This window comes from Dreissena polymorpha, chromosome 4 (assembly GCF_020536995.1).
Source record: "Dreissena polymorpha isolate Duluth1 chromosome 4, UMN_Dpol_1.0, whole genome shotgun sequence".
Lineage (NCBI taxonomy): Eukaryota > Metazoa > Mollusca > Bivalvia > Myida > Dreissenidae > Dreissena > Dreissena polymorpha.
The window spans coordinates 36,359,716-36,373,525 of NC_068358.1; the positions used below are offsets into that span (position 1 = coordinate 36,359,716).

General features: G+C 36.7%; 1 protein-coding gene across 2 annotated transcripts in view; it reads right to left on the reverse strand.

Moving 5' to 3' along the window:
* Positions 1-13,733, reverse strand: part of LOC127877739 (inverted formin-2-like) — a 42,878-nt gene extending 29,145 nt beyond the window's left edge. Inside the window, exons 1-9 of one of the 2 annotated variants that reach the window (XM_052423926.1) lie at positions 13,663-13,733; positions 12,332-12,503; positions 10,104-10,296; positions 9,765-9,880; positions 8,872-9,031; positions 6,710-6,783; positions 5,754-5,855; positions 3,467-3,549; positions 2,298-3,277 (exon numbers count right to left, since the gene is read on the reverse strand). In XM_052423926.1, the coding sequence (XP_052279886.1) occupies positions 2,298-3,277; positions 3,467-3,549; positions 5,754-5,855; positions 6,710-6,783; positions 8,872-9,031; positions 9,765-9,880; positions 10,104-10,296; positions 12,332-12,499 (1,876 nt within the window). In that variant the 5' untranslated portion in view covers positions 12,500-12,503; positions 13,663-13,733. Of the gene's footprint in view, positions 1-2,297; positions 3,278-3,466; positions 3,550-5,753; positions 5,856-6,709; positions 6,784-8,871; positions 9,032-9,764; positions 9,881-10,103; positions 10,297-12,331; positions 12,504-13,609 lie in introns of both variants that reach the window. The other variant, XM_052423925.1, reaches the window with a different exon arrangement.
* Positions 13,734-13,810: the final 77 nt, after the last annotated feature.

Below are 13,810 nucleotides of genomic sequence, written 5' to 3' on the forward strand. Positions count from 1 at the left end.
GCAGACTTCTCAAACATACTGTAAGCATACATGTAACTATGCATTTTGCAATAAAGAAAGCATTTTTCCTAGGTATTATAAAACAAGTTATCGTGCACCACGATCTAAGTGTTTTTCCACTGTTGTCTAACTTATCCATCCATTTAGGGTAAAAAAAAAATTCCCACTAGGCATTTTAGCACTTATAGTGTATCTATGATAATTAAGCTTCAAGCAAAGCTACCATGTTAAAGAAGTATAATTCGATGCTGTTCATTTTGGTGTATCATCAAATAAGTGGTTAGAGGTCTTCTGTGTATGGATATAAAAATGGTCATATATTGTGCATGTTATATCCTTAAGCAGAAGATCAAATTTATTTAGTGATACACCAACTTGTTGTACAAGATTAATACTAGTATATAGAGTAGTGTCAATGCTCTGCTTCAGCTATATTTTGAAACCTTTAAATTGACAATAGGATGCAGTTATGGTTACAATATACTAAATACTCGTTTCATGTAGGGCTGTACTCTCTAAAAAAATATCATAGATGACTCGAAGGCATGTTTTACATCTTAAACTATTGTTCGGGTTTTATCTTTCGGAGATAATGGTAGGGCATAAATAGGTGTTCATGACCGAATCCCTGAAATATGATTAACTTGGAGACTATAGTAAAGCCTTGCACTGAAAAAGGTTACATTCCACTAAGAAATGACCGGAAAAAAAGTTGCAAAAACAGTCGATTTTGATTAGCGTCAAGTTCTTTTTTGGTTTGAACATGACATATCTTTTTTATTGCATTAATCGATTCCGCTTAGAATGGCCTTTAAGAAAAGGTATGGTTATGGGGGTCTCTATGTGCAAAATGTTGAATTTATTTTCGCTAAAAGTTGTCGCTTTTACATTGAATTATATAGGGAAACTATTTAGTATATTGTGACCTTATAATGACTTAAGTTACATTCAAAATGACTGGTCATTGCAGAGCAGATTATGCAACTGGAGATAGGACCTTATCACCTGACATCTTTTATGACATCATTGATTGGTCAATGAAACAGTTGCACTACATTGTTTATTCCAGTTTTAAATAATGATTTTTATATCATTGATGATGTCGCAGGAGTGTAATAATGCCGTTTAATATTTGTAATACTACGCTGTAACACCTGGAAGTTACCTCACTAACTATGGCATCATCAGAATATGTATCAGGGCATTTAGGCTCTGTGCATTTATCTTTAATTTCTCAACATAATGTACCTATTATATCAATAAAACATCATATCCGTTGTCATGTAATACGGAATTTATTACATTCATTATTTGTAAATGATAAAAACTCGGCAAAGCATTAGTTTTATCTTTTTCAAATAACTTGTCTAATAAATTCCATATTACATAACCACTTATACAATACATGTATCTCTATATCTCTACATACCAAACAGCAATATCATGTAAACATGCATAAGGTTTGGTCAAATTGTTGTCAATGGAAACAAAATAAAACTGGAATACACAATGGGTTCCCTCAGCTCTTGCATCATTTGGAACTGTGTAAGGTAGTGAAGTCTGCCGTGTACAAATGCTAAGGAAGTAAACAAGGCACTATTGTTACTTAAAAAAAACAACTTTTGTCAATAATTTCAAAAGTTACATAAGAAATAAATATCTATGCTTACCTGAATAGGTGCAAGCAGACAGTCAGCATGGGTTGTCAGGTCTCATCTAGATGAATGCACTTTAACAGGGATACAGTCATGCCATAGATTCATTCATCCTGCAAGTTTACTAAATAAACTCTTAAAAAAATATTTGTTTCTCCATTGAAAATGAAAAAGAAGAAATAGTAGGAAGATTTGGTAAAAAAATAGGAAAAAGTAGGATCCTGATGAAAAAGTATGACCGCTTGACAGTCTGTAGAAGATAAAACAAGAGATGTGTTTGTCAGAAACACAATGACCCTATTGCGCCGCTTTGAAATAAAATTTTAATATACTAGTATCCTTTGGCAGGTTTAGAAACTATCTCCCTTTTAAAGCTTATTACTTCCCTTGGATTGTATTTTATGACTTTTGACCTTGAAGGATGACCTTGACCTTTCACCACTCAAAATGTGCAGCTTCATGAGATACACATGCATGCCATATATAAAGTTGCTATCTTCAATATTGCAAAAGTTATGGCCAATGTTAAAGTTTTCGGACGGACGCACAGATTGACAGGCAGACTGACAGACAGTTCAACTGCTATATGCCATCCTACCAGGGGGCATAAAAATACGACTTAAAATTGAAAATGTTTATTACCTATCCTCTCATCAGATAGGGTGACCCACTTGAGAGGGTGCAGGGGTTCCTTAGGGGCTGGGCCAAGGGATCGCACTACTGCATTACTCTGCTTCCTACCACGGAATTCACCCAACTGCGACACTGCACCACTCCCTAAACAACTTTCCAGGGACTTCATGTCTTCTGTTATGTCTTCTGCTAATGAAGATTGCTCATGCAAAAGATTGTAAATCTTGATGGAGACTTTGCTGTCCGGATAAACATGGCCCTTGCATTCTGGTACATTAATATTCATCTGAAGTTTGTTGCTGATTAGACATTGTTGAGACTTTTGACTGTTGCTACAAGCTTCTCCGATTGACCCATCACCCTGGCTTACAATGGTGCGGTTGCTGAAGGTATTTTGAATATTAACACTCGTGTCTGATGATGTTTTGCTGCAGTTGTTAGCCTCAACATTCAGACACGTTCTGAAGGAGTTCTTGCCCTTGGTAGTCTGGCTGCTAAAAAACGTGAGATCTGTGGGGGATATGGAACACATTCTTGGCAGGGCTGGTTTAAGACTTCCGTCACTCAAGGCATTGACTAGAGAAGGCTCTTTCACTGTCCAGTTTTCATTGGTTACAGTCCTGTTCTGTGAGGAACTGCTACTGATGTCATCATCTAGGCCCTCACAGCTCAACACATTGGTCGGAGTTGCTTCATTACATTTCTGCTTATTAGATAACTGTTCACCACATCTGTCCTTACTAGGGTCTGCCCCATGGGTGCTTCCAAACCTGTTCTCTGGTGCACACTGAGAAGTTACACTGCATTTTGCATTCTGGGAGGTAACACCACACTTTGCCTGCAGTCCATGGTCAAGCTGATCAGGAAGGGGCTGCAGTCCATTGGTCAGTTTTGACACGCCCCCACTGGTCAGTCTGGCCATTCCCCCAGCGTCTGTGCTGTGAACAGTGTGATGTACCAGGTCGTCCACTGTCTGCCAAAGCTTACCGCTGAAAGTAACACATAAAGCTTTGCACAACATGATTTACACACAAAAAATCATTAAATATGCCAGATTCGAAATGAACAAGACTCTGTTTGTATTTACGGGGAGTCACTATGTACACTTGTAATTGTTGTACTCTCACCAGATTTAGTTATGTTTTATTATGAAATGTAAATGTACATGATGTATTCACCTGTGACAGGAGTAGACAGTCTCTATTGCCAGCAAGTCCTGGAGGATGTTCACGAAGTTCACCATCCGTGTACTGCCAAACACCTGAATATATGAGTACACATGACCATTTACATGTAACTCAAACCTGTGCAGGTAATGAAAACTGGTTGTTCTGTGTTCGGAATCTTCATAGATATTTAGCTGAATAAATAACATTTTAAATTAAAAGACATAAATAAAAGATGAGACAAAACTTAAAGGGACTGTCAACCACGACGACGAAGAAAATAAAGTTGTAAAATACTGTATTTTTTAACAATTATTAGTTTATATTGATTAAAATATCACGACTGGTATATTACATTACTTGAAAAAAGTTGTTAAGTTTTCATATTTTCAGTATATTCAGTAATAAATTTTACTGGGTATGTCTACCAGGTAACTGCCAGTTAGCTATAAATAAAGCCAGTAGATTGATTATCATCGTCACGTGGTAAACCCAGGAATGCAAATTGTGCATGCGTAGTGAATTGTATATATTTTATATATAAAATGATCAATCTACTTGCGTTATTTATAGTGTGTATATCGTTATGTCACCTATTTTCGCGATGTACTTTTGATTTCACATCGCAAAATTTTATTACCAAATACATACATAAATGTAAATAAATGTTTACTGAAAATATGAACTTTTTTCAAGTAATGTAATATACCTGTCGTGATATTTTAATCAATATAAACTAATAATTGAAAAATAATACGGTATTTTACAACTTTTCTTTTCTTCGTCGTCGTGGTTGACAGTCCCTTTAAGTCTTAATCACTTTCATGACTGAGTGTATCTACCACATAATAATCAATATTGCAATATAATATATACAAACAATATTAGTGAAAACGCACATAATATTAGTAAGCAAACGTATACAAGTCTAGCTCTGAGGTCACTGGGTTTCCCTACAGCAAAGCTCATATTCAATTAAACATACATTTCTATTTCAGCATGAATTCCACTAGTCCTGCAACTATTTTTTTCAAGTAGCTTCTATTTTAGATGGCTAAAGCCAGTGCCTGTATGTCATGTTTTATAAGCACTCCTGTTTGGTCAGTTAAACTGTTCTTTAGGATTCTTTTCCCTATTAAGTTGTGCCTAGTGAAAAGGACTAACTCCCAAAAGGTTGCTGTTGCTTAAAAGATATGATGCCCATCTAGTGACCGGAGGTCATGGTTCAAGCCTGTGGAAGCCTTCTTTAAATCTCTCCCAAAGACACCAAGTACTGGTTCTAGTCCCAGGAAACGGAGGCGAGATAGTTTCAAATAAGCCTTAGGCTTTCGATGCAAGCAAGCTAAGATTGAAAGGTTTAAGGTTTGAACCTTACCCTTACCGATTATAACAAGAGCACCTCATAACGGGTGCCATGCTCGGCTGCAGGTGCAGTTTTGAAAAGATGAAAGCTTGTCAGATTATTTTTTTTAGAGGTCACAGTGACCTTGACCTTTGACCTAGTGACCCAAAAATGGGTGTGGCATGTAGAACTCATCAAGGTGTAGCTACATATGAAGTTTCAAAGTTGTAGGTTGAAGCACTTTGATTTTAGAGCCAATGTTCAAAACCTTGAAAAAATGTTAAGGTTTTAGCACGACGCGGACGACGACGGACACGACACGACAAGCTGGCTATGACAATACCTCGAAAACAGGCGAGCTAAAAATCACAATAAAGATAATAAATATTGTTTCTTAATTTCTCATACAATAATACTAGTCAGAATCATTGGTCAATTTTGCACCAACAGACCCTCAAGGCCAATATACCTGCCCTCAAACTTATTTGTTGGTGTATCATTTTTACAACAAAAAACCATGTTCACCAATAATCCACTGACACCTTATTTCCAAACATATTAAAATCAAACCTTCAACTTCAATGGGGCATTTTGGGACTGCATAATGTGAAAAGGATTTTTTTGTCATTGGGAATACAACCAATCAACACTAAATTAGCCTAAAAACATGTATTGTGTCATGAAAGTGAGCCTAACACTGAGAAAACTCCACTTAATGCGTGAGCGTAAAGTGTTGCATCACACAGGCTGATGCAGTCTGCACAGGCTAATCATGGGCAACACTTTCTGCTTTAATTGTATTTTTTGTTTAAAGGAGGTCTCTTCTTTACACAAATCCAGTTTAAGAGGAAAGTGTTGTTCATAATAAGCCTGTGCACAGTGCACAGGCTAATCTTAGACGACACTATACGCTAATGCATTAAGCCCTGTTTTCCCACACATGAGCGTGTGTCTTACCCTAGCCTGTATCTGGTCTAGTAGGTCCTGGGGGCTGTTGAAGTCGATGTTGTTGGTGGTGGACATCCCTTCCTCATCAGCCATCTTCCTCTCGTGGAACACCTACACACAATATTGGTACACTGACATTAAACATATCACGTATTTCCCTCTCTCTAATAATATTTTATTATCAAGAAAAACTGTGAAATGTTGCATTCTGCTCAATATTTGCCCTTATGAGTTATAATTTACTTAGATTTGGCCATAATTTTATTTTCACTTTCAAAATGTCTTAATCTAAGCAGCATTTGTGGTTCCAACTTCTTATACAAACCCTTTTATTTATTTAGCCCACTATTTGAATAATAGTTTCATAGTAATACAAAAGTAAAGCCCCTTTATGGCAAAACTGGGCTTAATACATGTGCATTAATTATTGTCCCAAGCTAATAATGGACAACATTTTCTGCCTAGACTGGAAGTTTGTTTAGGAGACTTCCTTTACATTTAACAATTGTTGATTAGTCTGTTCCACAAACACTATCCTGAAAATACTGCTCATAAACATTTTGGCCAATTGCCCTGAGCAATGAGTCCTGTTCTGGGAAAACTGGGCTTAATGCATGTGCAAAAAGTGTCCTATCCGATCAGCAGAGACGACACTTTCCGCCTAAAGTGGATGCATGAAGCCTTTCCACCATAAGAAGCAGAGTGAAAATGGCTTTTGCAACCAGAATAAAACCAGATCAGCCTGCGAGTAATTCGCATTCTGTTCAGGTTTTATGCTGTTTGCTGCTCATCAGTATCTAAGGGTATGACATGAAGCCTTTAAAACTTTAAATTTAGTACGAAATGTATTCAATTAAATTTAACTTTCTATTGGACTACAAATGCATGAAAATACGTATCTTTTTGGTAAAGGGATAAGCGCAGTTTACTCAAAACCAGACCACATGTAAGTATGACCACTGTACCTCGAGCTGCAACAGTAGGTCTTCATCTGGACCTTCCTTCCTCAGCTGGGAAATCATCTCAAGTAACTGAAGACCTGGGGAAAAACATGAATAATTATTTAAATCACAAGCCAGATGTGATAAAATACAACTAGAAATGTGTCACAGACACTGATGTACCAACAACACATCGACACCAACAAATAAACTATATATTCTACAGTGCAGAAAAAGACAAATGACTGTTTCATAGCCAAAATTCATTGTTTTATGATTATTAACACATAAAGGTCAATAAATTATGAAAGTGTAAGCAACATTCCATGGAGTATTTAAACAGGAGTTCAAATACTTAATTTTAACACTATATATTTGACAGTTGACAAACAGACAAAGGAACTTTATTCAGCCACAACTAATTGCAGTCAAAAATCATTTAATTGAAGTCAATTTACTATGACAGTTTGAGCAAGATTCGCCAAGTAGTTAAAGACAAAATAAAAACATAAAACCATGTATTCTATAGTAGAAAAAACGAAAAAATTTCATAATTAAGCAAAAGCACATTTCAGCAAAAAACTATTTTCTTTGCAATTACCTACACATTAAAGTCATTTAACTGTGAAACTTTGAGTGAGATCAAACAAGGTTTATTTGGCTTTTTTTAATATTCCAGGGCCATCATTCAAACTGCTTCATGCAATCTGGCTGGTTTTCAAATTTGGTCAAGATATTATGCACACAAACATTATTACTAAGTTTCTAAATTTCATTATGGTCTGATTAAAAATATTGAGCATCATCGTCTTGGATAGTGCTTGTGGCAGGTGTCCCAACAAAACGCTCTGGTTTTAAACAGGCCAATACAGTGTAATAACTGCTGCCTTTTTTAATGTATGACAGGGCTTAACACTAACTTTTTTTCAACTAGCCCATTCGGGCTAGTAAATGCAGAACCTACTAGCCCTGACCAATCTTTCATGTGCCCTGACCCAAGTATTTTCAAAACTTTTATATTTATCATTCAACTTGTATTTTCTTGTGCGTGGAGATGTGCAATTATGATTCAATCATACAAAACATATGGTCTTCTTCTTCGTTGTATTCCAGCCATTTGTAATCTTCATGCCATTTCGGGAGAAATTTCCTTGTTCTTTTTTCCTCATACTTTCTCTTACTTTCCTCCTTCCCTTTTCTTTTCTTATCAGAGGTACCCACATCCCCACCCGTAAAACCAAACTTAAACAACGACATGAACGTTAAAACCTTTTTTACATAGATTGCTGCGATTGCCATCTGACAACAAATGGTAAGTGAATCTTAGGACTAGGAGTGGCAAAATAACGTGTTACGGTAGTCGTAACAATTGTACAGGGTTAACTCTCTACTAAAAGCCGGGATCCACCATTAATATTAGTTTTGCTAATTGAATTGCGTAAAAAAGATTGTCAAAACACTTCTAATCGATCAAACAAATTAAAGTTATTTAATATTGATAAATAACTAATAACTTTATTGTAACTGTGTGTTAATGTAGAGTTTTATACCTTCATCGATCCCGGACAATCCTGGGCGATCCCGCCTTTTAGTTTAAAACATTTTTTTCATCGAGAAAACACGTCACTTTGAGGAAACCAATCAAAAAACGTATCTAGCGGAATTCCGTTTTAAAATATGTACTGACGTATTTTACCAGGACAACCTCCGGGGATTTTCTGAATTGTCGGCCTCTTTTTGATTGCAATCAGGGGGTCCCAAATCTATTTTGACATACGATCTGTTTGTTGTCTCCGACTTCACTCTGGGATTTAATTGTCATCTGATCGTACTGTATTAAGATTTTATGCATCTTTGAAAAGCTTATTTAAAACGCAGTTTATTGATATAGAACACATAATCCCGCCCAGAATACACACGACCGGTCGGGCATGTTCCTGGGACATTGGCTAGACCAGACCAAGGTACAGGCAGTGAATGTCGTTCGGACGTGCCTTAGTGTTAAGCCCTGTATGATGAAACAATTTGCACATGCTGAACTGCATAAGGAACAAAGAAATGCAACTTTGCATGTTGTGCATTAAAAAAATTATGTGAAGGAAAAGTTTGTTTCGAAGTTACAACATATTCTGTAAAACATGATGGTGAAATATTTGCAAGCTGGCCTAATTGGCCGAATCACCAACCAATGAATTCATTGCGAATGCGTATCCTTTCTGAGACTTCAGGGGTGCAGTTGATGAGGGCGTTGATGAAGGTGATAATGGCAGTCTTGTACGCCACTGTGTCATGCCCCTGGAGGTCGCGAACTATCACACTGAATCTGTTCAGCTCGTCACATTCATTCTGAAACAAAGCCATGTTAAGAGTCAAGGTGGAGCTAGTAGCAACAGGCAAGTGTTATTATATGAGAAGCGTAACTGGGATTAATGCATGTGCATATAGTATTGTCCCAGATAAGCCTGTGTACAGACTTATTAAGGAGGACACTTTCCGCCTTGACAGAATTTTTATTTAGAAGAGATGTCTTTTGCATGAATAATTTCATAGGCATAGCAGTGAAAAGTGTGGCAGCTGTATTCCTTGAATACAATTATCAGAATACCAAATTCTAACTAGAGCTTCGCACACTCCCTCCTATGCATCGTGTTGTTATTTGAAGGTACTTGTAAACATTATTTGTAATTGTTTAAAGCTTGATCAAAGAAAGTATTGCATTCAAATTTGAATGTTGTACAGTAAACATTTGAGGCATAAGAATTGACGCATCTATGGAGAGACAGACAATGTCCACGGCAATTCCAGTTTAGCCCCCTTTAGTTGTTATAATTATTTTCAAAAAGAAAAACAGTGACCAAAGGCATTGGCAAATACTAATTATTTGCGACAAATAGATATTTCAATGTTTTGCCGAGGCCAGGACTTTGTTCCCACATCTTTTAATACCTTGGCAGAACACTGCATGATGGTATATAAATAGGTGGGTTTAAAATGAACACAACCATTTGTTTATTATATTTATAAATTCAAACACTTTATGATCTTTATCCATGACAACAAATCATTTTTATGCCCTAACCTTGACATGGTGCAGTCCCTCCATGACACGCAGGTAGCCGATGTTGCTGTACACACAGATGGTGGACAGCATCTCGATGACCTGCTTCTTGGGCAGAAAGTCACAACAGCTCAGGGCTGCAAGTTTAATAGAAAACACTTATTCCCACTCATTAAGTATTTGATAGCAAAAAGTAAAATACAGAAATTTCCCAATTTTAATTAAAACAATGCAATTTTTCACAATCCAAAGTGCCCCTGTCCCGTTTACAAAATGGTGCCGAAAAATTGGTGCCGAAAAATACTTTGTATATTTTTTGTTCTACTAAATATAAATTATAGATTAATTATAGAGTAATACTCATGGTAAGTTTCTTGGTGTACACATCGCTACTGATGAAGTGCTGGAGGCCGGCGGTGGTGTTTAGGATGCAGCGTACACACGAGATGCAGTCCATCTTCAGAATGGCGTCCGAGAAGCATGTGAACTTCTGCCCAGACATCTCTTCCAGCGAATTCAACAGGCTATCAAGGCCATCCAAGGCCAGGAACTCCTAGAAAAAGATTTAACTTGATTCAAGAAAAAATGTAACTTATTGTTGTGAAAAAGTCATTACCCTAAAACAGTGTTTCCCCTCTTAAAAATAAGTTGTTTTTTGTAAACTTTGTGAGTGTTAAAAAATACAATTAAGATGTTGAGTAATTTTCCAAAAATAGCACAACTTACCAAAATGGTAAACGGCACCATTCCCAATAAGACCATTTTTCCCAATTTTGAAATTAAAAAAGACACAATTCACAAAAAACAACACAATTTGCATAAACAAATATGCAAATAGTTGCTTGTTAATCCCATTGTCAAAACATCACAGTCTTTACTATAGGTCAGTATATTTGCGCAGGGTGTTTTCACAACACCCAACACTTAATCATTATTTGTTCGGATTTTCTTTTCACTCAATACTGTATACAGTACAATAACTGTTTCAATAATGAATCATCCAAAAGACAGTCACAACAAAGATATAGCATGTTTGATTTGAAATTACTGTTGAGCAAATATCAATGCACAATCATTCGCACTATAACTTTGATAACAAGAGCTGTCACTATAGGATGACTTATGCCCCCTATAAAGGGGTCAAAATTTGTGTGTGTATGGAAAGGTCTTGTCCATATACAAATGAATACCAAATATGAAGGTGATATCTCAAGGGACATAGAAGTTATGAGCATTTTTCAAAACCTAAACGCAGATTTCGAAACCTAAACGCGGACCCTAACTTCAAGGTCACAGGGGTCAAAATTTGTGTGCGTATGGAAAGGCCTTGTCTATATATACATGCATACCAAATACCCTATGAAGGTTATATCTCAAGGGACATAAAAGTTATGAGCATTTTTTGAAACCTAAACACCGATTTCGAAGCCTAAACGCGGACCCTAAGTTCAAGGTCAAGGTCACAGGGGTAATAATTTTTGTGCGTATGGAAAGGCCTTGTCCATATACACATGCATACGAAATATGAAGGTTATATCTCAAGGGACATAGAAATTATGAGCATTTTTCCAAACCTAAACGCAGAATTCGAAACCTAAACGTGGACCCTAAGTTCAAGGTCAAGGTCACAGGGGTAACAATTTTTGTGCGTATGGTAAGGCCTTGTCCATACAGACATGCATACCAAATATGAAGGTTATATCTCAAGGGACATAGAAGTTATGAGCATTTTACGAAACCTAAACTCAAAGTGTGACGGAAAGACGGACAGACAGACAGACGGACAGTCCGATCACTATATGCCTCCTTTTCTTCGAAAGGGGGTATAAAAAGAACAAAAAATATTTGAACCACAGGGGTTTTTTTTGTCCAATTTTATAGCCGAAATTCGGCTATGTTCCCAATCCCAAAAAGTATACTTTTTTCCCAAAATGTGGCAAAAAATTCCCAATTTCAAAAAAAAAAAAATTTTTTTTTTTTTAGAAAGAAGTCTAATGTGTATTTTATCTCAATTTTAATTCAATTACATCTAACAAAGTATTATATGATTTTGTTCTTTTAATTTCAATGATTATAAAGGGTTATATCATTTTTTGTTTTTTCCTAATCAGTGGACTTTTCGTGTGGAAAAAAGGCTAATGAATTTATTTTCCCAATTTCATGAAAATGCCGATAAAATTCCCAATTTCAAAGCCGTGGGCTATCTTCCCAAAAAGTGGGAAAAAACCCTGAACCAAAATTAAAACATCAACACACCCAAGCTTTCTATTGCCGTAACGTGATGTTTTACACATAAGCAGAATTATTTTTGCTCGCTTATTATTGGGACAAAAGTCGCAATACACACAAAATACATGTGCTCTTTTGATTTGAATGTTAATATGCAGCTTATTTTTTGTACACGTTTTATAAAGCTTTCAGCATAATGAATAAATTTCCCAATTTGGACGAAAACAACGCAAATTTTTCCAATTTGACTGGTCCTGGTACCATTCCCAAAGTGTTTGAAAATGGCTGCACTTATAACCATTTTTAAGGTATTTGAACAAGTGCTTTGTGTTCTTTAGTAGCCTTATTTCCTGCTTTACCTGTAACCAAGCCTGTGAACAAGTACTGAGTTTGGAGCGCAGTGCATAGTACATCTGCACTGAAGGCACACTGTGGGTAAGAGTGACACACTGCCTTGGCGTGCTGCGATCCAGGTCCTGCTGCAACTCCAGGCTAGTGTTGTTGACATCTTGCTTTTCTGATGTCATGATTCTAGAACCATTATAATATCATATTTTTCAATTATCAAGAAATAATAACTCACTTAACTCAAAGTAAGTGGATAACAGTTGTTTTATCAATTTAAAGAAAAGCAAAGTATTTCCTTAATCCCCCGTTCACACATAAGCGCAGTATGATCGCGGTAGAATCTTCATGATCAGAGAGCTCTCGCCACGCTTTTTTTTAACATGCTCAAAACAAGCATAGCAGGATCGTGGCCAACAAGAAACAAGAAAAAGAGATGTGTTTGTAAAAAACACAATTAATGCCCCCTAATGTGTCGTTTTGAATTTTTTTACTTTTGACATTGAAGGATGACCTTGACCTTTCACCACTCAAAATGTGTAGCTTCATGAGATACACATGCATGCCTAATATCAAGTTGCTATCTTCAATATTGCAAAGTTATGACCAAGGTTAAAGTTTTGGGACACACACACATGAAACATGCAATGACAGGCCAAAAACAATATTCCCCGATCATTCGATCCCGGGGGGTATAAAAAAAGTCGAAACGAATACCATAATTTGCCAAATTGTTCGATTTAGACTCCAATCAGCCTCAATCAGCCGTGGTGTAATGGATATGGTGTCTGCCTCGCGACCGGGAGGTCACGGGTTCAATCCCCACCGTGGGAGCTCCGAGCGTTCATTAGATCTCCCAAAGACACCAAGTACTGGTTCTAGGCCCAGGAAACGGACTCGAGAGCGTTTATATAAGTATAGGCTTTCGATGCAATCAAGCTAAAATAAATAGGTTTAAACTAATCCGCCCATAGCCATACCCAAACCTTTTTCAGGTCGTGGCTTGATCGGGATGATCGTCGTAAAGTCACAGCTCTGTGAGGACGGGGGGCGGGGGGGGGGGGTTATCGCCTGCTTATTAAGCAGAGCAGATGAAATTGCTCATTCGATGTTTTCAATGACAATTAAATACTCAATTAATACTCATACTCGCGGAAATATATGACTAAATAGCTGGAAAATATGTGCGCTTTTACTCATTTTGTCCATTTTTGAAGTCCTTATTTTGGCAATAAGTGCATGAGGTGTAATAATATAGCATAACTTGTTATAACATTCATCCCATTACTTACAATAAATCTCGAAATGTGTCGAGGAAATTATTCTAAATTTTCACATTTTCTACCTGTAATTAAATTTGTTTACTTTTCCCTTTTAAATTGTCCGCCTTGCAGGTGTAAAATGTTTAAAGTGCGGGTCCTATATCACTCCACGGACTCTAGATCAATATACGCTCCGTGATCACAAACGGTTTCACTTATTAAATAACATTT